The 26446-nt window shown below is 48.7% G+C and overlaps 1 protein-coding gene across 1 annotated transcript in view; it reads right to left on the bottom strand.

Moving 5' to 3' along the window:
- Window positions 1–2525: 2525 nt before the first annotated feature.
- pdhx (pyruvate dehydrogenase complex component X) overlaps window positions 2526–26446 on the bottom strand; it is a 31168-nt gene continuing 7247 nt past the window's right edge. Inside the window, exons 4-11 of the mRNA XM_030366312.1 lie at window positions 20346–20557; window positions 17309–17407; window positions 10359–10536; window positions 9590–9737; window positions 7216–7274; window positions 6193–6351; window positions 4788–4852; window positions 2526–3719 (exon numbers count right to left, since the gene is read on the bottom strand). Coding sequence (XP_030222172.1) covers window positions 3464–3719; window positions 4788–4852; window positions 6193–6351; window positions 7216–7274; window positions 9590–9737; window positions 10359–10536; window positions 17309–17407; window positions 20346–20557 — 1176 coding nt within the window. The 3' untranslated portion in view covers window positions 2526–3463. The remainder of the gene's footprint in view (window positions 3720–4787; window positions 4853–6192; window positions 6352–7215; window positions 7275–9589; window positions 9738–10358; window positions 10537–17308; window positions 17408–20345; window positions 20558–26446) is intronic.

The raw sequence follows: 26446 nt of genomic DNA on the forward strand, positions 1-26446 counted from the left end.
AGTTAAGATTACCCCACCCTCTCCCTCTCTTCCCTCTCTTCCCCCTCCTGCTTCCATCAAAAGCTCTGAACCAGTATCAGTCATCCTCGCCTTAACCCCGCCAAGCCAGCCAATCAGAGCTCTACATCTTGGACTTCTACCTCCAGAACCAGAGGCGTCAGCGCGGCGTGTGCATGTGCGTGTGTGTGCCACGCGCGCCGTTGCATTATGCATTGGTGAGACGTTTGAAGATTGGTACCCGGAGAACCGCAGACTAAAAACTCTCTTGGTATCCATGGCAACCGCCTCACATCCAACGGCTCCGCTCCGCGCAACCCTGACTCTGACCCACACACCTGGTGGTGCGGACGAGTGATGGACCCCCCCCCTCCCCAACACAAATGCACCACACACATGCACGTGCACACACACAGACACATGCACACACGCATGCATGCACACATACACACAGATATCCATAAACACACACACACACACGCACACACGCACACACACATGCGCACACACACACGCGCACACACACACACACACACACACACACACACACACACACACACACACACACACACACACACACACACACCACGTGGGAACACACACTCAAAGACCCCTGTGCTTACATTCATCTCAAGCTCAGCAGGAGGCGTTCACATCACAGCTCTCCTCCTCGGTTGTCTCACAACAGGACTGGCGGCTGCCTGTCAGCAGAGGGCAAATGTCACTTTATTGTCAGGGATGCGGACGAAAATGTCAGAGTTTGGTTGCAGTAGCCAGGGGTGTGCGGGAGCTGCAACGAGCCCCAGCAAGCAGCCAATTGTTCCTCCTGCAGAGGAACGACACCCATAACGGGCCCCGCTGACGTCATTGTGGTGGTCTTAAGCATAGGTTTAGGTGGTCAGTGGTGATGGTTGTGGTGGTGGTGGTGGTCTGAACCAAAGCATCAGATCACCACCAGATTCCCCTTGATTGTCACTGCACACAAACCATTAAAGGGGATCTCTGCATTGGACCCACCTCCAGGAGCTGAGGGCAGCCAAGTTCCGTTAGAGTGCAGCAGCCACGGAAGGCTCCAGGTCTGCTAGACTGTGACGAGACTGTATGTTCTCCCACATTCATGTTCGCGTGGGAGGCATGCTTTTTCAGATGTTCCTCCCTCAGCTGCCGCGTCCCAAATGACGCAACAGTTAATAGATCGACACTTTATAAAACACATACAGCAAGCACTGGCAGGAACACAACCTGGGTCCACATCGCTTTCCCCCTTCTTTCATCCTCAGTCGAAGCGCACTTATACAAACACGATAACAGTTTAACGAGAAGACTCTAACAGGATCTTTTTCATGTGACGATGGAGGTGGATAATATTCTTTCTTCTGTCCATCATATCTCTGGCCGGTTCAGAGGCACCAGCGTATCTCCTTGCGACAGCTGGTGCGTGGCCACCAACACAAACACATCCTGTGGCTCACACCTCCTCCTCTGCAGGGTGTGGGCGATGCAGCTGCAGACGGATGGAGATGTATAGATTAGGCTTTTCAAGACGTTTACAGGAGAGGCAGAAGCCTCCTATATCTAGAGAACACCAACTGCTTGGTCTTTACAGTGAAGCTACTATCAGCAATTTTAACTCTCCTCCCTTTGCTTTGATTAAATTAAGTTTGATGGAAATTCCTGGTTCTTGTGCGTCGGCCAGCAGTCAAATGAATATATGAGCAGCACTAGACTCTTCAAAGCAGAATTATATCAAAGGAGAGTGAGCATGAATTGCTGGCTGCAGCCTCATAATAAAAAATAGGGTTAGGCTTGTTAACCTCTAAAGGCAATGTGGATGACCCAAGTCAACAATTACTGTACATGTGCTTCTCTACCTCAACGGTCTATAATGTTGACATTAATTGGTTGCATTTACATGAACATTGCTACTTCGAAAAAAGCTTTCACCACAAAACCTCCTTCCCTTCTCTGCCCTTCCTTTATTATAAGCTTTTTACTCCCATGTTTTTATTAAACGATTTTATTTTGTGTTAACTCTGTAAAGCGTCTTTGAGTAATTCAAAATGCACAATATAAATCAATTATCAATACTGCTCATATTGTGTACACAGATGAATTGTCTGCATGTGTCTTTTTAAATTGCCTATCATTTTCATGTTTTATAATTTCCCCATGTGCACCTGAAATCCCCCACCTGGGATTTATAAAGTGCCCTGCTAGTCTAATCTCAGTGCGGAGACAGAGCAGTCACCAGGAAAAAGGAGGGTGGAGTGAATTCTGTAGCAGGTGCTTGTTACATTGTCCATCCACAATAACGCGGGTGCTATCCAAGCTGACACAAAGGGTTTGAGCAACATCTGGTCCATTAATCTGTGAGCCAAGATCAAACGACTCTCTCCGACAAGCTAATTGTTCAGGTTGGAACGAGCCCTATTATTCCCAGTCAAGATCAATTATAACACAAACCAAAAAAACACAACAATCTGCATTCAGCGTCGGTGGCTGTTAAACATTTCAGGAGGACACAGACGGGATGTTAGTGGCATCAAAGACACCACACGCCTCTTTATTACCTTGTTGTTTGTACACATTGATTCGACTGATACATTCTGAAAGAAGTTCACAAAGGTTTCATGTTAAATAAAGTTACAGAAGCACCGAGCGATCGCCTGGATTTGGTGTTCCTCCACGGCAACAGATGCACCAGTCAGTAGGACCAAAGAATACCAACGCGGCTTCGCCCTCACACAGAGAGCGGACAGATGTGCAAGGTCATCGCATCAAAACCGGAGAAAAAATATACAAACGGGGCCGGGAAAACAGTATTTATTGAAGGTTGAAACTAATTGCAAAATAAATTAAGATAGAGTTTGCAATTAGAAACAGAGAACTTTATTTTTGAACTATTCGATATTTACACAGAATTAATTTCCCATCGGAAGAAGGGACATATTTGTAAATTGACGTTGCTCACCTTCCTACTCCTAAAAGATGACTCCTCCTCCACAGTAAAAGTAACATTTGGCCGGGTTGGCTGCTCTAAAGTCCGGGCCCCCCCTCTAGAAGCTGTCCAGTGTTAAGCTGCCCCCCCACCTGCTGATCAGGGACTTTAAAAGGCCAGGGTTCAGCCGCAGAAGAGCTGGACTGTTAAACACTAGAAACGATGTACAGAGGAGCCATGAAACCCAGAGTGAGACACAGGGATCAGAGCGGGGAATATACTCCTCGTGAACACGGAGGATTAACCCGCGATGTGAAACCTTTATGTAGAGCCAGGCTTTATCGCGGCCCTTTTGCGAGTGCCTTGTTGTTGTTGCTCTCTCTCTCCCAACCCTTCCTCCCCTCCCCTGTGAAGTTTGAACATTGTAGAGGTGATTGGTTGGTCTGACAGACTATCCCTGCGTCTCTCTCTCTCCCCTCTTTCTCTCCCCCCTCTCCCCCACTGTATCTCTCCCCCTCCTCGCGCTCATCAGACCAGGGCCATGCGCTGGGGCTTCTCCAGGTTGGCCCTGAGTTTCTCCAGGAAGCGCGAGGCCAGGGCATCGTCCACCAGCCGCCCGTCGCTGGACAGAGTGACGGTCATCAGCTGCTGGGTGCGCAGGGTCTGCTGGTCGGCCGACGGCCGCAGCTCCGCCCGCGACCCCCCCACCGCCAGGATGCAGGCCTGGGGCGGGTTGATGACCGCGCTGAAGCCGCTGATGCCGAACATGCCCAGGTTGGAGATGCTGCAGGGTGTGGGGAGAGTGGGAGGAAAGGGGAGGAGAGGGAGGGGAGGATGGAGAAAGTGGGAGGAGGAGGAAGGAGAGAGATGGGGAGGAGGAGGAGGAAGTGAGACCGGTGAGGAGGAGGGGGTGAGAGTGGGGAGGAGAAGGAGAGAGAGAGAGATGGGGAGGAGGAGGGAGAGTGGGGAGGAGAAGGAGAGAGAGAGAGAGAGAGAGATGGGGAGGAGGGGGGAGAGTGGGGATGAGAAGGAGAGGGAGAGTGATGGGGAGGAGGTGAGAGTGGGGAGGAGAAGGAGAGAGAGAGATGGGGAGGAGGAGGAGAGAGAGAGGAGATGAGAAAGGGGAGAGTGGGGAGGAGGACGTTTGTACCAAATTAGTTTGCTATCAATTGATTTAAAAAAAAAAAATGTATCAACAGTATATTGTAAATACTGTCGAGAATATGGGATTCTACAACTTAAACAAAATTGGGCTTGTATAGTTTGGGTAGTGTTTATATGCATTACTAACCTTTTCTGTATTTTTTCGTGTTCATGTTATTTTCTTTCTATTCTCTATTTTCTATGAAGGTATAGGAGGTATCCAGTTCCCCCGGCCTCACAATAAAGACTACAGTAAATAAAGCCTGAGCGTGTTTACACTGTATACTATTCACATGAATACAAACCCAAAATAACTATCATCCAGGTATAATATAAAAGAAACAAACACACGTACATAAATCAGATTATGCAACTCAAAGACGTGGAGGAGGCGTGCTCATCCTGAGGGGTTCAGCGTGATGAACCCTGGTTTCCCCCTGGTCCATGATGGACGGCCCCCCAGCTACGAGGAGACTCCACCACCACCACATGCATAATACATGCGGCCAGCGGCGTGGGGGCCCATTACCAGCTGATGATGACAGCGACTCCCTCCCCGATAATGACAGCGACTCCCTCCCCTCACGGTGGTAAGTTAATCGTTATGGGCGTGGCCAATGGGACATCCAGGGAGAGGTGAACCCGGGACATTAGGCTCACTCACACAATCGCGAGTGAGCGATTGAGTGAGTGAGTGAGTGTATGTTACCTGAACGATCCCCCTTGGTACTCTTCTGGCTTCAGCTTCCCGTCCCGAGCCCTCTGGGCCAACGCCTGGGGAGAGGCAACGCATCACAGATTAAAAAATAAACACTCACCTTACATCACACGGATCATCCCTCACCACAGACACACACCTGGTGACAAAGATGGGTCAACGTATTGAAATGTTGACAACTCGCACACACACGCATGCAAACAATCATTCCATCATGGGTCATGCTGGGAAAGTTCATTATTTTGTCGTTGCCAAGACAACAGAAAGACAACAAGAGCTACAAGACCCATGATGCCTTTAGAAACACAACAGACTTTGTTGTTTGCCATTCAAGCCCATTAAAGTTCATTAGCTAACCCAGCGGTAGACTACTGTAGGCTATTGGTTTGATGAAAGTCTAGGAGCGAATAAATAAATCAATATCTGTCATGGCTTTCAGCCCCGGCCACGAGGGGGGACGCTGGGATGCCAATAAGCCAATAACATCCTGGCAACTCAAGGAAACCCAAAAACAAATAAGTCCCATACATATTTAATCTGATGGGACCACAGACCTTATCAGTTTCATCGCCTCAACCCTGAAGCACGTTATACATGCAGCGCAACAGGGGGGCGGGGGAGGATCACATGATCTGCAGGGAGGCTACGCACACACTGGTACGGGATCAGGGCTGGGATGAGGGGGAGGCGGTTGCCGTGACGACCCAGTAGATCGTGCCAGCTCTGGGTGGACAGACCGAGCCCCTGTTAGAGGAGGGTCCGTCTCCTTAGAGGAGGTCTCTGGTCGGGCTGCATGGTTGAACTTGTGTGGCGCTGGATTGTGAACTCTGGGGTCGGACCGACACCACTCTGATAAGCTAAAGCGGAAGTGGAATGGGTGATATTGACAGCGGTGCGCGCGTTCACTGGCCACACCGCAACGTTGTTCACAATTTTTTTTGGTAGAATATATTGCTTGCCTGCGCGTTTCTATCCCCCATTTCTGCAATATGTCCTGTAAGTGGAAGAGAGCGGTGATATTTAGTTCCCTCTCTCGCTCTGATACAAAGAAGTGTTGCATTACAACACTTACAGCAGAAGCACATGTGATCGAAGGCATAGTGTATCCCGACGGGGGCAATGCCCTGATGTCAAGCGAGCGGTCAAGAGATCAAGAAACTGTCTCACAAGGAGGCAGGCAAAGTCAACCTGATACAGATCTTCCCACAGAGCATTCCCCCAACTAAAATTAATTTCTCTAATTTCTTACAAAAGTGACACTCCTAAATGCTACCCACAGCATCCCGAGGTTTTCATCACGAGGTTTTGATCTCAGCCCCGGGTTAAGCCAGTCCCCCTCTGGACTCTGAAGACCTTGGGGTTCTGGCTAGAACAGGAAGCAGTCATCAGTCGCTACCTTAGCAGTGGCAGAAATCTCCTGGACCCCCATGTCGGCTGCGTCCCTAATGATGGGGGTGATGAGCCCTTTCTCCGTCGCCACGGCGATGGAGATGTGGATGGAGTCCAGCGCCAGGGGTCCGTCCCCGGACCAGGTGACATTTACCTCCGGCATTTCCTGTTTTTGGGGGGAAAATTGAAGATCTGATCAACCTGTGAGAGGGTGAATGGACTGACGACTACTGTCACACAACAATTAGTCATGAGGAGACTGGGGTTAGGGTTGGGGGGGACGGGGGGACGGGGGGGGGGACGCTGGGAAAGACTAATGCAGCATGTCACTTTTCTATAGGATATCACCTGCAGCAAAACAAATGCATAGAAACGCATAAGGCGGCCATGTTAGTGCCAGCGTTCTTGGCATGACCCGCTCGGGGGCAGTGAGTCACACGCCTGTTGCCACAGCGATAGTCCAGTAGGCATGGAAACGATGCTGAGCGGCGACCAATAAAAATAGGCATGTGTTGTGCACACACCGATTTCAGGGCAGAATGAGCATATCTCCTCCCGATGGAGTTGGCATGGTGGCTCGCTAGCAAGACTGACTGAGTACTAATATGAAGTACGGACAAATCGCATGTTCCTCATTCACCCGTTCATTTGATTAGCATTTGATTAGGGGCGGCAGCAGCTCAGGAGGTAGAGCGGGTTGACTTTTAACTGAAAAGGTTGCTAGTTCGATCCCCCCTTCGCCTAGCGTCGCGCTGTCCCTGAGCAAGGCACCTCACCATAACAGCTCGCGACGAGCTGGCTGTCGCCCATGAATGGTTCTAAGTCGCTTTGGATAAAAGCATAAGAAAAATCCACTCAATGTAAAATGTAAATGTAGTATTATTGAGAAGTTGACATGGGGAGACTCTGTCAATGCGTTCTACAGAACTAAATGCTCTAATGTCGTTGCCCTGATGTAAACTCTTGGCCTCAATGTGGCCTCCTAAAGATAGAAAGTACGTCACAGAAACCTACTTTCCACAAGACTTACTTTGAGCGTGACTGCGGCCGCTTTGATGACAAAGTCGTTGACAGAAACTTTGACCTGTTCTGCAAAAAAGAGAGAACCATTTTTAAAAAAAGAATCGAGGTGAATGAAACGTGATACAGATCAGACAGAACTTCATGAACATTTATAGACCACTTCCTCATTATCAACCTTTGGTAGCACGTAGCCGCTAGCCGATGCTGCATGAGCTAATGTCCTAAACACAGGGAGGACATTGCCACAGGCCAGGCTCTTCCCTAGTAGCTCAGGGTGAAAGACCCCCCCCCCCCCCCCCCCCCCCCGGAGGGTGAAAGACTCCCGGAGGGTGACATACACCCCCAAAGAGTGACAGACCCCCCCAAAGGGTGACCGACATCATGCGTTGTGTAAGCAGGATGATTAATGAGCTAACCGTGACATTGTTCAGCCTCTGAATAAAAGGAAGAAAGGGGGGACCACCGAAGAGGATACACACACACACACACACACCCACACACACACACACACACACACACACAGACAGACAGACAGACAGACAGACAGACAGACAGACAGACAGACAGACAGACAGACAGACAGACAGACAGACACACAGACACACACACACACACACACACACACACACACACAAAACACAGTCAGCAATGGCCGTCACATTCTGTCAAGGAGTAACCAACATTAACCCTTGAGACTGCTGAGGAAATTGATTTTAATCAAATGAAACCGTCTTGAGGCATGGTCCACAGCAGACGATGACAGCTGCGTAATAGATCCTTTCTGTTTGAGATATAGCCCTCGAGTACAAGAATATCCCTTCTGCAATTGAATGCCAGTGCATTGATAAGATCTAGCTAGTTCTTTGATTATCAGTAACGGGATTTCTAAATTCCTCGTGATATCCGGCCTAAATAGTGTAAGATCCACGCACGGTTCATTAGCATGCTATAACAACTTAAGAGCAGCAACCTTTGGTCTGGGGAACGGCTGTTTGTGGGGAGTTGGTGTGAGAGGGGGAGATCCTAAGAATAGAGACCGGAGACCTCGCACCTAAAATCCCGAGGACAGAGAGACACGTTCCCGATCGCATGCTCTGCTGCTTGCTGTCCCCTTCCACAGAGCCATCCCCACTCCTAGCGTTCATCACTGGTGTCAGGAGGTAGTCCTCCGTGACTCCTAACCATTGAAGTCACTTTCAGATGCATATGGGTCTTCAAATGCCACCCGTTTAACTTGAAGAGCACCTGGATACATCCGGCTGGTTTATAACCAAGACCATTAATAAGACCGAGGTCATGAGAGAAGCTTTAAAATGAACAGCGTTGGTGAGAGGCATCTCTCTGGTGGAGTAGGGAGGACTCGTGTAGCGTTCTGCCTGAACACAGCCAGCCTAATGAACTGCTCAGGCAACCAAGGCTTTCAAAAGAGCCCTTTGTGTCGGATGGGGCGCGCTGGTTTGAAAACCATCGGGCTGTCGATGTCAGAGAGGGAGGACGTTAATAAGGGCTGCGGTGAGCCGAGGAGAGGTGGAAGAGGGTAAACAACTGAGCTGTATGGAGAGGTTTCACCATACCTTTCTCTGAACGACAGCGTGGGAAGGGAAATGTGCAGTTCCTCCTCACGCTGAGTCAAACAGAGCAACCACAGCGGTGCTTGTCCTACCTGCGTCATCACCACAGCCAAACGCTGTCTTTTATAAGTAATACGAGACTGAAGGAGAAGATTACCATCGTTAGGACTGGACGACTGTGTTTGAAGGGTGCCATTTTAGGAGTCTGAATCCGAACCATTACAGAGGTAAAATTACTATGATTACGGTATCCATCACGCCACCCAGATCTCATTCAAGGTGTTTGCACATATCATTACAAGGAGATTCTCAGCCAACGTAGGCCGCTCAAATGAAATAAATAATAACCCAGAGGTTTGAAAAGGGCCACACTGAAGCGAGGAAAATGATGGCCACGGATGAGCGGACGTACACGGTCATACAACGTATGAAACAGATTCCCCTCGGTCCCGAGCACTCATGTGAAGAAGCTTTGACAACATCTGCCTCCACAAATAACCATGACTGTTCCCTTTGCCAAAGTCACACCGTCAGGGCAACCGCTGTGTGTGTGTGTGTGTGTGTGTGTGTGTGTGTGTGTGTGTGTGTCCACGCAGGCACACTAAACACAAACAGAACATAAATAGCCCATCTCAGGGGGGGGGGGGGAGGATCAGGATGTACCGTTACAGCGTTGTCGTATTGCCTCCCAGCGTGGAAGAATCTACCGGCCGAGCCACCGTATTTAGAACATGACCCTGACCTTATGACCCACTCGCTGGTCTGACCTCAATGGCTGGCAGCGGGGCGTGGCCGTGCGTGGAGCTCTACCTTTGGCCAGGTCTTTGCGTAGCTTCATGACGGCCTCCATGTCACAGTCCACGCTGGCGTAGGCGTGGGGGATGGTGGTCTTGGACTCGGTCAGCCGCTGAGCGATGATGCGCCGGATGTTGGAGGCTGGGAGGTCGGTGAAGGTGCCCTATGGTGAGGAGACGGAGGGGGGAGGGAGAGAGCAGGGTGAGAGAGATACCGGGGTGAGTGAGAGCGCAGGGTGAGAAACACAGTCGGACGGCGTTGTAGCTCAGGTGGTAGGGAAGGCCACCTGGCATTTGCTCTTGCAACCTACGTGTCCCTGAGCAAGACAGCTTGTTTGACGAGTGGCTGAATCATTGTATGAATGTGAGTTTCTAAGAAAACTTTGTTAAGCAGTTATCTGGATGATAGTCTGGCGGTCTAGAGACCACCTGGTAGTAAGCAGGAGGCCTTCTCACCAATGTGTGCTACATTTTAATACACTGGCGTTCAAACAAAAAAAATGATTAATGCCAGTCGCAATTTTTACACAGTAGGATTCTGAATCAGCACACCCTCATCCTAATCATTCTCAATCAGTACACAACTTTCAAAAATAAAAAGTTGTCGCTTTGTCTTGGTTTTGCCTTTGCGTGATAACATTAATGAAATTAGAAACCTTACACACACACACAGTTACACATTTTGATTCCATTCAAAATGAGTGACCAATAGCATTGCCTAAACCTGCGTCTTTAGTGTTGACAAACGGACGATCGGAAATCCAGTCAGTGGATGGCAGGCTTACCGGAGCGCCGGGCTTCCCAGGGATGGAGAGCGGAGGTATGTTGGGTCTGAGGCCCGGGGCTGGGGGAGGGCCGGCCGGGGCGGGGGTGTAGGCCGGGGGGGCAGCAGGGGCGGTGGGCGCGGCCACGGGTACGGCGGCTCCGGAGGAAGGGGTCCCCTTAAGCAGGTTCAGAGCATCTCTGCAAAATGAAAGGAAAAACCTCAAAAAGGGAAGCCAGAGGCAGACGAGAGGGCCTTCCAGGGTCTGCCTACTCATGTTGAAGGGAGCCAAAAGCGGATACAATCATTTAGTTTTACACTTTACACTTTATAGTTTAGATTGTTGATACCATCTGTTTTGTTAGCCTTGTTGTTCTCTTTGTCTTTACTGTAGCGTCTATTTTTGAGATACAAAAAAAATAAGTATTTTTTTTTTTTTGTATGCATTTGATACTGTGTTTTCCACTGCTGCTGGGCTGTTGCACTGAAAGAATTTCCCCTCCGGGGAATTAACAAAGTTGATATCTTTCTTATCTACCTTATCTCGTTATTTAGTTTGTTATTTGAAAAGAAATTAAGCTTTATTGAATACACAACCGGATGAACAAACTGGAGGACAAAGGAAACAAAAAAAAAAAAAGATATTGTACATCGATAATACATCCATGCCTCAACGTCATAGACAAACAAACCCAATGTTTGACATCTTGTAACAAATCATGTGTCTGCCACAACGGTAATCACAACACGTGTCGGCCGCGTGATGAATCACATAGTGGTTGGTGGAAACAAGGACAGCCCTGCCCAGTGAACTAGTGGTTGTGTCCCAGAGTAAAGGAGGTGCAAGAGAGGCCATCTTGTGAACCGGCCCATTCATACACACAAGGGGGGGGGGGGGGAAAGAAAGAGAGCGAGAGAGCGAGAGCGAGAGAGAGAGAGAGAGAGAGAGAAGACTATGCTTCTTCAGGCTGGGCCGTGGCTGTGTGCTACAAGCCAGCGTTCTGCAGTGTAAACACACAGCAACATGGCCGCCGGAACCCAAGACTGAATAAATAAAACATGCAGATGTGCCCGGGAACCCTTCTGCACTGAGCGGAGGACGGGGAGCGCGTGTGTGCAGTGCATCCAGGAGATGTGTGCGTCTCCTCCTCCTACCCAGAGACATGTCTCTGTCTGCAGGATATCTCTGAGGCGAATACACGATGGCTGGCTGGGAGGGTGGGGAGAGGGAGGGGATGAATACAAAATAAAGGGAGGAAGTGTTGGGAGAAGCGAGCCCACAGTGTTACGTTATTAAAGATTAGGTTTGGCAGTAGCTCAGGAGGTGGAGTGGGTCGACTTGTAACCGGCAGGTTGCTAGTTCGATCCTGTGTGTCGATGCGGCCCTGAGCAAGACACCCCACCCCGACTGCTCCCAACGAGCTGGCTGTCGCCTGGAATGGTTGACACCACCGTTGGTGTGTGAAATTGTATTAATGGTTGTAAGTTGCTTTGGACAGATCGTCTGCCAAATGCCCTGAATGTAAATGTAAAAATGTAAAATGATTATATTATACAAAGGGGGGAAGGATGGGCTGAGAATAGGTTCATTGATACCAACAGTATGCCCGTGGCTAGAAGCACTATGAACAGAGAGCCTAAGAATAGCCTAGTGGTTAGGGTGTGCATCCCTCTCAGCCAGTAACAAGCCTATTCAGTTACAATATTCTCCACCATGCTGACAGAAAACGGTAATTCCAGCTATAGCAGAACCTGCATTTACATATTATTCTTTTGCTTGGACAGCAAACAGCCCCCTACGCCCACTCTGCAGGGTTTTGTCATGCCATGCAACGAGGGATGCAAGGAGTATAGATTTAACATTTAATAGCGTGGCTAATAGTGAAACCGGGCAATTGTTGCACCTATATTTGCAACCCCGTGTGAACTTCACAGGAAGTGTATCTGGGGCCGAGAAGCCTGAACATCCTGAAAAGAGATGGAGACACTTTAGGGTTCAAAAGAGCACAATTTTCTGCCCACAGTGTTTGACTACATTATATTATTATTGGATATATAAAGGCGCATATAAAAATACAGAATAAAGTATTTTTATTCGTTATGGTTATGAATTAAATAATGAAGGGAGTCTTAAACGTCCCTAATTCATTAATATAATGCTATGTATATCCTGGAAGCACATGTGGGGCAGCTCAAAGGCTTTCTGCAATGTCTGAAACTAAAGAGTGATTCCAATAGTGTGGGGCTTTCGTTGGGAGGCTGCATCTGTATGCTTTCATGCTCTCGCTGCTTGTTTGTGAGACGAAAGGTTGCTATTGGTAACAATTCTCTCGCTAGAGCTGTGTGTGTGTGTGTGTGTGCGTGTGCGTGCACGTGTGCGCCTGCATCTGTGTGAGTATGTGAAAAGGTATGCGAGCCTGTGCGTGCATGTGTCTTTGTGCATGCGTGCATCTGCGTCTTGTGTGTAATCAGGAGACTCAGAGGTAACTCCCGGTTATCCGCTCTGGGCCAGTGAAACCGTGTCATGAGAATCGGATGCCAATCACACCATACCCCTCCCCCTCCCCCGCTACAATAGAGCAGGATCAGGTGACAGACAGGAGAGACTGCATGTCATCATTCCCACATGAAGAAACCGGGCGAGCACGGCGCATGTAAACCCGCGTGTGAAGTGAGGGAGACAGTGTTGAAAGTGTTGACCATCAGAAAACATTTCACCGAAGCCCACACACTGACACACATACAGCATCGTCCTGATCAATGGCAAGATTAAGGAGACGAATGGAGGGGGACTGTTAAGCGTGAAGGCGGAGAGATTAACCAAATGTCCCTCCACCCCTGCTTCAGGTGGGCCGGCCCTGCCATCTGCGCCCGCTCCCACGCCGGCCTTCGTCGAGGTGTGAAATGAAGGGGGTTTCTCACAAACACGCACGCACGCAGAGAGACACACACACAAACACACACACAGACAGAGAGAGACAGGAATGGAGGCGTTCCAATGTCAGTGTGTAATAAACGCTAAAAGCCCCTAGCAGTCAGAACAACCTAAACCATTAACCACGTTTTCCTGTGATGCTCTAGTACACTCCAACAGAGGATCAGGCATGATAACAGCTGTGGTTTTGATAAGGGGGAGAAAGAGCAGTATGAGAAGGGCAGGCGATAGGAACAGTAGGAGGAGCAGGAGGAGGAGAGGTAGGAGGAAGAGGAAGAGGAGGAGAAAGCGTAGTAAGAGGAAGAGGCGTAGGAGCAGGAAGGTGATAGGGAAGATAAGGATGAGGAGGAAGAGTAGCAAGAGGGGAGGAAGGAGGAGGAGGAGGAGGAAGGGCACTGAGAGGAGGAGTAAGAAGAGGTAAAGGAGGACGATGAGGAGAATGAGGAGTGAGAAGAGGTAGAGGAGGAGGAGGATCAGGTTCAGGAGGAGGAGCGTGCACATCAGCTGTTCCCTGGCCGAGCGGTCGGGTTCTGGTTCAGTGCACGGGGAACAGGGGCCCGCCGCCCCGTAGCACTCAGCCTGATGCCCAGACCACGTCGCGCCCCAAAGACGGAAACCAAGACCCAGGCCCCAGGACAGGTGCTCACCGTCTGGCCAATGACAAGGAGACTCCTCCTATTCCTCCTATAGCACTTCCTCATTTCCTTTCCATTGTAAGGGGTTGTTATTAAGAGAACGGGAATTCCCCGCCTCAACGGCAGAGAGGCATGTGAAGCACATGACCGCCCACTCAGGCCGTACAGTAGTTCCGTCTCGCTGGGAGAGAGCAGGATGTCCTCTCTGTACTGGAGGGCCTGATCACTTTTGCATATAGGGGGTCAGCGAAGGCAAACAGGGACGCAGTGCCCCTCTGAGTAGACAGCGTCCGGCCACTTGGCCTGGGGCACGGGGGAATGAGGTGGGGAATTTGCAAGTCTGTCGCTCCCATTGAGGCAGAGAAGGCAGTGTGGAGAATGAGCCACGCGATTGGACAGAAGGAGAATGAGGTCTTCTAGGGATTACTTCTAGGGAAATAGGCAGTAATAGGCACTTATTGATATCCGTTTATCGTGCGACAAATACTCAGACTTCAATTTAGCTTTGCGTTATTTAGTGCAGTCTCACTTATACACCTTTGTCCCATTTGGCTGGCCGGTTAAACCCTTTTGAGCCCATTTTATTCAGTTTTACACTTTGCATAGTTACTGTAGTGAGGCTTTGTACTTTTTTTTTTTTTTTATGAAACTGAAACACACAAAGTATTCCGAGCAAGATGGACACCACCATGTGGTTGAGGCAAACATCGGAACTTCCTACCTCGCATGAAATCATAGCCTCCTTCCTGTGTGCTCTATAAGGAGACACGCTCCCTTTACATCCACCGTTTGCAGTCACACTGACTGCCAAAGACCAGGAGCTCAAAAAGCCTGGGAGAGACAGGGGCTGACTGGAATAATAAACTGGGAATCTCTCTCTCTCACACACACACACACACACACACACACACACACACACACACACACACACACACACACACACACACACACACACACACACACACACACACACACACAGTGGGAAAAGCAGAGGGGAATTGAATAGCCTGTCCATAAATCCGAGTCACTGACTGAAACAAAACTATCTTAGAATTGTCTGAAAATAAAGTCAAAACTGGCGTATATGGAGTCATGTCCATGTCCAACTCATCCAACTGTCTCATCCTTTCCAACACTAAAATACACGCCATGATAAATTACAAAATGTGGAAGACATTGGGGTGGCAGTAGCTAAGGAGGTAGGTTCCTTGTTCGATCCCCGGCTCCTGAGTGTCGAGGTGTCCCCGAGCAAGACACTTCGACCTGACTGCTCCCGACGAGCTTGCTGTCGCTTTGCGTTATTGACTCCGCCGTCGGTGTGTGAATGTATGGTTGCAAGGCATTGGCTAAAAGTGTCAGCAAAATCCCCTAAAAGTAAATGGAAGAACCTCAAGGAACCTGAGATGGTCGATAACTGGTAGTGTGAGGGTCAGACTAAATAAAACACTATATGTTGAATACCCAGCCAATGAATACCAGAGGGCTGAGCCCAGAGGCTAAAACGGCAGTTGGCTGCAGAGAAACACCATGACCTACACGTCGAGGAATTTAAGAGTCCGACTCAAACAAACACGCAGCGTCTTACAATAGCCCCCTAATCTGGAGACCACCACCAGAACAGAACATGTTTTCCTTCATCACGCCCATCCAGTCCCATGCAAACACCCATGTAGTCGGATCCCTGGCGCAGTGGCTTATAAACTGGCACGCAGGCCCCATGTGGGCGCCGATAGACCACTTCCTGATTGAAATAAGCTGAACCCAGTGTGGCGTCAGTAGGCATGCCACACAAAGAGGGTATTTGATTTGATTTTTCTTTCTTTCCCATTTTCTTAATCTTAATGTGCATATAAATTGCTAGTTAGTCACGGATTGAAATCAAACAAAAGCAAAGCCTGCATTGCGACTCAAAATGTTAAAAGATACATCATGCAGGCTGAAGCAAACCCATTTTACTGAGTAAGGTTATAATTCCTGTGTCCTCCATGACACAGTTTTCTAATAAAGAAGTGTTGTGGGTTCGAGGGGGCCCGTGTTTCACACACGCAGACAAGACGAGCATCTCCATAATCAAACAAGCATTCATGATTCAAAATGGCAATCAAATTAGCATGTAATTTGCATATTAAAACACAGCCATTTGCCCCCCCCCCCCCCAAACCCTACCCATCCTGTTCAAAACAAGCCTTCTGAATTCCCCCCCCCCAAACCCAGCTCACCCCCCCCCCCCCCCCCCTCCCCCTCCCCAACATATGGCCTGCGTTACTATGGTCACCACCGGGTCCTGGAGAGACTGGGTTGCCATGGAAACAGCAGCAGCTTAATGAGATTCCCCAGCAGGGAGTGAGGGGGGGAAGGGGGGGGGGGTAACAAGAGCGTTACATCAGGGCTGTGCTGACAGTAGGTAGCCATTAGAGCCGCTGTTTGTGTGTGCATGTGCGTGTGTGTGTGCAAGCGTGTGTGTGTAACCCTGTGTGTGCGCCTCTTTGAACGCACACCTGTGTGTACGCAGGGCTGGATGTGTGTGTGTGTGTGTGATAGAGTCTAAGCGTGAGTGTGATTGTGTGTGTGTGTAAAATATGTGTCTCCGTTTGCGTGCGCACTACCCCCAGGCAGTCAAAACAGACCGCGATAACGCGATTAAGGGTCCTCAAATGAAACGCTCGCCTGCCACATTATTCCACATCTCTCTCGCCTTCCCCCCTCCGACCTCTCTCTCTCTCTCTCTCTCTCTCTCTCTCTCTCTCTCTCTCTCTCTCTCTCTCTCTCTCTCTCTCTCTCTCTCTCTCTCTCTCTCTCTCTCTCTCTCTCTCTCTCTCTCTCTCTCTCTCTCTCTCTCTCTCTCTCTCTCTCTCTCTCTCTCTCTCTCTCTCTCTCTCTCTCTCTCTCTCTCTCGAGCATCTTCAAGTGACTGTCCGGCTCCGCCGAGGACATAACCAGCTTACTCAGCCAGTGCTCGAGTAGGAGCTACGTGGAGGGAGAGGAGGAATAAGGCTCCCAATGGCTAGCGATGCCACTCAAGTGCACATATCTTCATGTACGACTAACAGCGTTCATTGTTTTGATTGCATACGGCCAGTTCCACTCGGTTTCGGTTCACATAACAAAGCTTTTATCCCCCTCTTTCACTTTGCCCGGCGAGTCCAGCCGCCGAATATGGATGTGAACACTTGGCGGGACGCCTCTGGATGCGCTTTCATCCTTAGGCTGTAGTACAACCAATTACAGCTGAGAAAGTGTTTGTTTCCCCGGTTCTGTTTCCTTCTAGGTTCAACGCACGCTACAAGGAGGCACTCAGGGCAGCTGTTCCTTGGCGAAGCAATCGTGTCTCCGGAAGACACAACACTGTCATCGGGCGAGGGACGGAGCCGCTGGGGCTAAACTAGGTCGACCCGTACTCACTCCTTGGTGATGAGTCCTCTAGGACCGGTGGGCGTGGCCAGGCGGGGGTCCAGGCCGTGGGTGTCCAGGATGTTCCTCGCCGCTGGGCTCAGACGCAGTCTGGGGAAAAGTCATGGAGGGACGTGTTACATACAGATCGGATAAAAAACGTTAATGCAATAACGTTGCACCACTTATTTTTACAGACATACATGTATGTCTGTAAAAATAAGTATACGTGCTTCTTGCAGACAAATAAATTCATCTATCTAACTATACTAGGGATCGACCGATTATCGGCGCCGATATTCGGCCTTTTGACGCATATCAGCATCAGCCTTTTTTTTTTATCCGACGGCCGATAAGAGATCAATTTAAAACTGGGTTATTTTGCTTCTGATGCAGTCGCGCCTCTCTGTCTGCTGTCACTACGCTGTCTCCAGCATTGTCCCACCCACCGCACCACCTGATTGGTTACACACTCTGGTACCACGCAGAGCCACGACGGGTAACAGCCAATCAGCAGTGAAAGCTGTGCATGCAGAGTGCTCTCACACACACGGCGGAGAGGAGAAAAGGTTTTGTCTGGTTTGGTTTCGAGCTAAGATAAGGCAGCAGACTCTCGGGAAATTGTAATAAACATCCTCTACAACTCACAACTACTAGTAACATTACTGTGAGCCCATTAACGTTATCGAAACATGCCCTGGACTGAATTGAGTTTATTAGGTTTTTACTTCTCCCTCACACACAGACTTCTACTATCACAGACTATTTCCATATCGATATGGAAATAGTCTGTGATAATCTGCTCGCTCGCAGTCCGTTAATCACTCAAAACAAGGTTGCTGATAATATCGATATGGAAATAGTCTGTGATAGTAGAAGTCGGTGTGTGAGGGAGAGTAAAAACCTAATAAACTCAATTCAGTCCAGTTTTATTGCAGGGAAGCACGTTAAGCGGTGGTTATACTTCTACAACTGTGTAATGCACTATCCAACTGCGCAACCATGGAGCCCCTCGAACCCGGCTTTAAGGTGAAGGCTGATTAGCTTATAGCGTAACGTTAGCCCAGCGGTCCGCTTTCTCCTTCTCTGGCTCTAGACGCTCAGCAGACTGTAGCAAAACTCTACAACTCACGACTACTAACGTTACTGTGAGGCCCAATACGTTAGCAGCAGCTGTCTGTTCCAATGATAAACACTGATTATTAAAGTGAAGATGCTGTAGGCTATTTAGTGTTTTTAAACGGTTTAATCACTTGAAACAAGGTTCCTGATTATATTGATAGGGAAATAGTCAGGGATACAAGTAAGAAATGTGTGTGTGTGTGAGAGAGAGAGTAAAATTCGGTTCGTTTTATTACAGGGAAGCACGATGAGGGGATGGCTAGAGAATAGTGTGTTTGTGTATGTGTGTGTGTGTGTGTGTGTGTGTGTGTGTGTGTGTGTGTGTGTGTGTGCCACATGAGAAACTGACAGCAAAGCACTGTCTGTCTGAGAGAAAACTGTCTGGCAATAATGGCTGTTTAACTATGGAACTATTTATTTAATTCAATTTTCAGTTGTAAAAGATTAACATCTCAGTTCAGTTCAGGAACATTTTAGGGAGCTGTTTATTTGTTTAAATTGTGTTATGTTGCAAATCTGATAAGCTTTTGTGTGTATTAAACATATGCTTAAAGGCATTGAAATGAAGTTAAGTGTTGGAGTTTGTATTATTCAAAACTTTGACGCCAATATTTTCCCTTTTTCTGTTAATTATCGGCCCACTTGACTCCTAATAATCGGTATCGGCCCTGAAAAAAACATATCGGTCTATCTCTAAACTATACATACTAGTGCTGCAACAATTTAGCGGTTAAACCATTAAGAGATCGGGAGAAAATTTATCTGAACAGATTTTGAGAATTGATTTATCATTTATCAAGTACAAGTAGCAAATATTAGCTGCTTAATGCGTCGTGGATCATGATATTATAATCTGCTTACGTTTCCCTTGGCTGTTTATCAGATGAAGCACATGACACAGGAAGGCACAAGAGGGAAAATTAAACACTACTTTAGAGGAGGACTTGTGACCCGCACGACTGAAAAGACGCTTACGAACATCAGTCTAATCATCTGACCCTATTCGATAACTGTGTGTGCACACTAAACAAGCCCTGCTCTCAGCCTCTGGAGGCCGCTATGCCACTTGACTCCGTGTTGTGTCAACACGCCGTGACACCATATTAAAAGCTGTGGCGTAGCCGTGGAAAAAACAACTTACTCAGCACCCTGGTGTGTCATGATGAGGGTACAGAAAATAAGGTGTGGTGGTGGTTTATCTTGATGTGGCTTAACCTCTAGCAGACTCTGTCACACAGGTGTGAAGCTCTTTGAGACGGTGAGCGTGATGAAGATCTACACCGACAAAAAATACTTTAAGACACGGTCAATCATGTTTCAGATGATAGATATAAAATAATTCAGTTGTGTTGAATGCATTTTTGGGGGTTGAATTTCATTGCCTTTTCTTTGTGTCAGAATTATCTGACACAAGTACAGCAAGCTGATCCAATTCATCTGCCATACATTCCTATCCACCTAAATGTGAGGAATATACCTGCCCAGCTGGACAACACGCCAACATTTACACTGACAATAGTAAATCTGTCGTTCAGTGGTTGTAAGCAAAATCTATTGATTGTTGTGTAAATAGTGACAAAAAGGTTCTTCTTTTTGCCACTGTAAATAAAGACAAATGGACAAATCGTGTGTGCTGGACGTAAAGACAGGAAGGTGGGATGAAAACGAGAGGAAAGAGGAGGAGAAGGTGGGAGGGGGAGGGGGTGAAGTGGGAGGACGGTTGGAGGGAGGGAGGGAGGGAGGGAGGGAGAGGGAGGAGGGAGGGGGAGAGAGAGGGAGGGGAGTATGGTTGGAGGGGGGTGGTGGGGGAGAGGGAGAAAGGGAAGGCTGAGGGAGGGAGAGGGTGGGAGGGAGGGAGAGAGCAAGAGAGGGGGTGAGGATGGAGGACGGTTGGAGGGAGAGTGGGGGGGAGGGAAGTGATACCCACAGTGCTGAGCTGATAGTGTGGACTGCGGGCGGTAGTGGGGGTGGGGGCTGGGCAGGAGCAGGCGGAGGTGCGACGGAGGCAGCGACGGCGGCGGCTGGGGCTGCAGGAGGGGCCGTCGGAGGGGGGACCTCCACCTGCTTCCAGTCCTCCCCTTCCTCCACCATCAGGGCAATGAGGGTGCCCAGGGGGACGCCGCGGCTGCCCTCCTCCATCTGGAACACAGACGGTGGGACACGATGGGACGGGTCCGGGGATCACTGGAACAACTGGTGTAATTTATATTACAACACCTTCAGAAAAACTGCCCTACTGCTGGCCTCTTTGTCACTATTGTTAATCCCTTCCATCTCTTAGAACAGATACCCACTCGATACGGCTCCAAAAAGAGTTGGGAGGAAGACGAAGGGAAGAATTTAGCATTATTAATCGGCCAATGTGACAGAAGTCATGGTATTGTGACAATAAAGACCATTTTGCTTTGAATTTACTGAACATCCCATGACATCATTTTGTTGTACTATTTGTATTTTTCCTGGTTTCATGGTATTGCTTTGTTTTGACCTACATGTTGTATGTGCATACTTAAAAAATAAGCCTTTTTTTTTTTTTTTCTGAAGGATGTGTGTGTCTACATCTTGTGTTTCAGTCCAACTTCATACGCTCCCTTTTCCACTACTACGAGAGTCCCCCATCAACCATAGCATGTACACTTTAGCCAATTCTGTAATTTTGGGAGCATGTGAGTGAGTGTGGTCGACTCGGTCGGGCCCCGTCATCAAAAAGGCGCTGGTGGTCTGTTAGTTGCCTAGCAACAGGCTCCGACAAAGACAGTTGACAAGCGCTGACTTGGGGCGACGAATGTACCGCCCCACGCCACCGGGTCAATTTGCATACCGTCGGACTGAGATGAAAGTCATTCACATCACTGCACTTTCTTTCCAATGAATTGTAAAAAAAAAATAAGAAAAAGGTTTTATTCTCACACATCTGCATATTTCCCCTCGACCCTCACTGTTCCCATTCCACACAGACCCAAACCCCTCATACGATCTAAAAGCTTTCCTGGATGAAATCCTACAACTGTGACTGTGAAGAAGGCCCAAAACGGCCCGCGGGGAGCCTTTGATAAAGGGTGTAAAGAAAGCAATCCACATGAGGCAAATCAACAGAGGAAGCCGAACTGATGAACACCTTCTGACAGCCTATTGATTAGCACGCTGCCCAGGGGAGCCGAAACCAGTCGCCAGCCGCCTCGTCCCTCCTCCTTTCCGTCCTCCGAGCCCAAAAAGGACAAGACCAGCGTCCTTAACGGAGGAGGAAATGGATGGTGTTCGTTTGGCTGTCAAACGTTGATTCATAGACTTGGTTACAGTATAAACCCAAAGGACCGGGTTCGCCTTTCACCAACTGATTATAGGCCCTGGCAAGGAGATAATCTCTTGTCAATATTGATTAGTTCTAAACAAATGGCTCAATCGACAAGAGACGGTGTTTGCACTTTGCATGTCCTCGTGTTTAGAGAAAGTCTCCATTGTGGAGGCGTCCTGAAAGGCAGAAGCCAGGGACGTGCTTCGTAACCGCAGCCTTGTACAGCTAAACACACACGAAGTTGTAGGGTTTGTAACTGCCGTGACAAAAATCCCCCCCTAAAAAGAGGAACCTTCACCCAACCTTGAAACCGAATCCCAACCACAAACACGCTCTCCAGCAGAGCCATCAAGGCCACACAGCCATAGGAGCAGCAGCCCAGTGTTGCACCTGTGTACTGGTAAACAACACACTAAAGTCTGCTTAACAGCCAGACAAAATGGAGACTGTTTGAAACCTGTGAAGGATGACCATTCCAATTGTGTCCTGTCCAATACAATCCAATGTTCACAGTTTTTTGTCTCCAAAGAAAGGTGTGACCAAAAAAAAAAAAATGGTATCATTATTTTTCCCCATGAGAGAATTACTAGCCAATAAATATTGGCCTCAATACCTAATCACACAACATATCCGCAACAATGACTTCCATCCATTTATCCATTTCCATCAACCTTCAGCTCCTCAGTGGCTCCTCTTCCAACCAGACGGTGAGGTAGTATGGAAAGCCAGAAGGCCACTCCAGCACACCGGGTATACAGCGGAAATTTCCACAGCGAGGTACACTCTGGCCAGTCTCCAACGGATTTTCCACACCGCTACGAGACTATTTGGCGAAATAAATACCCTGCTTCCACTAGGCACCAAGCACACACAAAGCACACAACAGCTAAATATCTCGGGAAATGGACAGCAAGAGTGTGTCCAATAGCTATTTATTAGCTCTGTAAATAGCGTGTCTAAGTATGTGCATTTGTTTCTGCTATAGTTCTGCTTCGGCACCGCAGCAATTAGCGTGGTTCCCGGAGCACGACGGAAGCCATGATGGATGATGTCTATAAGGAAACGGGCCAGGGTAAACACAAAACAGGGGGCGCCAATAATGGCTTGTGGATCGGCTGACAGATTGCAAAGATTGCAGTGAAGGAACCCAAACCCTAATGGCTGTTGCTTTCTCAAATCTTGTACCACAGGGTTGAATTGAATGGACCTCATGCACGCTCAATGCATTCCCATACTCCCGGAGCAGCGGAGAGTGAACACGGATGAAGAGAAGAAGCCACCGCGGTCTGCTAGATCGATGACGGGACTGGGCAGTCCCAACTGGATTAAGATTAAGACCCACGGCCCCCCACCCCGTCCCCCACGAGGCTGCAGATGTACAAAACAGTGGTGAGCTAATCAAGACGTCTGTAAATGTTCCCGACGTGTTCTTTGTCCACAAGGGATCCTCCCGCCTCCGAGAAAGGCTAACTAATCACGGAGGTGTGTTGATTTGTTTACACTGCCTACAGAGAATGGCTCAACCTTAAGTTAATTGTCCTTACTGGGAATTGCTTTCAGATGACGAATGCCTCACTTTTTTTCCTCCTGTCCTCCCAACCTGGTGTGCACTGCCATTGCTAACCACACTGCGCCCTCAGCAAAGGATACACACAAATAAAAAGGCAAGCACTAACACATGTGTGATAATAATTCCGTCGATGTCGGCATGTCTCTATTGCTTTCTGCTTCACAGTCTGTACTGTACTGTACTTTGTGCTGGGCTATTTTGGTTATAATGTCATCATTTGATAGACTTTGCAGATGGTGGAACAATCACATGCGTGGCTGGAAGTCTACACAAAAGGAGAGAGCAGGCGTGTGTACATATGCTCATTCATGAGCGGAAATTAGGCTTAGGAGTGTTCAGAACTGGGTAGCACTTAATACTGCCATCTACTGGTTGTATTGTGACACTGCAGCCACAAAAACAATTCAAACCTAGACCGCTTGCAATACACTTTGCATTGCACATGGGTGCCATTGAAATCATCCCCCCACCCATATCAAATATTCAGGGAAACAAATGAGGTGTTCCTGGGAAACAGCAGCTCCAAAAGGAAACGGGGTCAAGCCATACCCCCTGAAGCTCTGGTGGTTTCAAAAGGAGGAGGAGGTGCCTTTCTCCTGCTTTTCCTCCTCCTCCTTGTCAACAGACACATGCTCCTCCTCTGTGCGCTGACTGCCGACACCTGGGACGTTTGGAAGGCCCTCCAAATTGGTCCCCTGCGGGTGATCTGGATCAGGGGGGTGGGCCGGGGTACGTTCTAAAAATACCACCCTACAGCAAGCGCTCGGAGGGGAGGGTACTACGTCACGCCAGCGGAGGAGCAGGGATGACGACCTCCACCAGAGTCCGATCACTCAGGCTTTTGAATGATGTGGTGATGTTTTGGGACGTCAATATGATATTCAACGGTCACCATTAGCCCTCCCTGTATCTCGAAATCCAGAGAGGGAAAAGGGGTCAGGTGGCTGATGAGGTGTTGATGAAGCAGGACGTTTGTCTTGCCCGGTGAATCGACCACCCTTTTGTTTTAAATTCCAAGATTTTCCAAAGAGAGACGACATCAAGGAAAAATCCGTTTAGAGTGCAGCAGTATACGAACTTCAAAGGCGAGTATCCCTCATCAGAAGTACTTAGTATACAAGGCTGGATCCAGCACTATTGACCTAGCCTCACACGCTCCAGATCCCTTCAAAGGATGCAGACTAGAGCTCCGAAATCCTGGTTTAACAAAATTCTATTATAGTGTTGGGCGGCAGCATCTCAAGAGGTGGAACGGGCTGACTAGCAATTGTAAAAAAAAAAATCCCCAAAATGTAGAATGTTGGTTTTGAAACCTTTTTCAGATTGTACCACTAGCGCAAGCCCAGCGATAATCGCGTTGGGGTGAAGGTTTAATTATTATTATTTCACAGCAAATAGGAGTAATCCAGAGGATAGGACATGAAGGCTTCAATTAGTCACTTAGGAATGCGTGAATAAACAACAACAGAGCGAGTATTGGGAAAACAAGGGAAGGGAAGAGAAGAGAAGCCAGGCAATGAAACCACAGACTGGATCTCCAGATGGTGGATCTATTCTGTTCCCAGAGCCTGTAGCACCAAGGACACGCAGGCACATCCAGGTGTGTGGAGCACCGCAGCGACAGTCCAATCGATCGTGTTAAAGGCTCACCACACAGTCAATACCAGTTCATCAGTTACATAAGATCCTGTCTGACGGAATCTGGATCAGATCGAGGGCAGCCGCCTCCTTCATATAGCTCACTTATAGGTTGACGTTTGAAAAAGCAATTATAGATACGCACAAGCTGTCAGCCCGGCTGTTTCATGCATCCATACGACCGATCTACCTCTACATCCACACATTATCTCAAACATTAACACACACACTTAGGGGCTTTAATGTTGTGATTTAGTGTTGACATTTGGCAAATTCGCTCAACCACAGAAACCAATCATCTGTACGTATATCACAGCCCTTTGAATGACATGGGGGTGTGTGTGTACGTGCATGCACATGCGCTTGTGATTCTCCATCAGCGAGCGTGGGTTCCTGGTTCTCCAACAGGCTGTGATGGATTGTTCCCTGATCTGATTTTCCGATGGAGGCCCCGAGGCTCGTGGAGGAGCCGGGCGCAGCAATGAGGTGCGAGAACACAAGGCAATCTCACACACACACACACACACACACACACACACACACACACACACACACACACACACACACACACACACACACACACACACACACACACACACACACACACACACACACACACACCCCTTAATTAGGCTCAAGCCCTGCTCCTTACCCCCCCCCGGGGCTGATGCCCGCTGTTAACGTGCCATACTAGGAGCTGACCCCCATAAATAATGCTGCGGAGGACCAGGGAAGTGTCCTGTCTGCAGTGGCCCGACTGTTTGACTAGAGGCAGGTAATTATCCCAGCGTCTCAATTAGAAATCCACTGGGTGCTCAGCCCAGCTGGGTCACAGACAGGCACTTGCCAAATATTGCCAGAACGGGCTTAGGGTTTTATATACGTAATAGATATCACATCGTCACATTAACCCACATTATTTCCTTTTCTCACTCACACACACAGAAGGGGGAGGCAGGGCTGTGTGTGTACAGCCCGTCCTTCTTTACCAGCTCCCAACGAAAGCTCCTGGCCCCCCAACTCCTTGGTTGGTTGCTATGGAAACTGCCTCATCGCCATGACAGCCAAGACGGAGGGCTGAGTAAAGGAATGAGTGGGGAAGGAGGGAGGGAGAGGGTGACAAGCAGGCAGAGTGGAGATGTTCGATCCATTACAGACGTTAATGCCTAAATAACATGTCTTCCTCTGGGTTGTTTTGTGTACATCTGTTCAGGGTGTTCCACTGGCGTAGACAGCCCTGCGGGCCTCACCTACGACCTCGTCCAGGGGAGCATGAGGTGACAGTGAGACGTAAAGAGGCTTGTCAGGGGGGCTGGGTAAAACACATTGAGAGACGTATTCAAGCATATAGTGACAGCAAGCCAGTGAGTTTGTTTATGGATGTGTCGCGCTGACACGCTGGCATATTTCCTTAGTTAAATAGGATTCTGAGAGAGGGAAAGTCAACAAACATGTATGTTCTACGTGGATTTATTTGTGCGTGTGTGTCTGTGTGTGTGTCTGTGTGTATGTGCTTTTTGTGAGT

Source organism: Gadus morhua, chromosome 9, assembly GCF_902167405.1.
Source record: "Gadus morhua chromosome 9, gadMor3.0, whole genome shotgun sequence".
Classification (NCBI taxonomy): Eukaryota; Metazoa; Chordata; class Actinopteri; order Gadiformes; family Gadidae; genus Gadus; species Gadus morhua.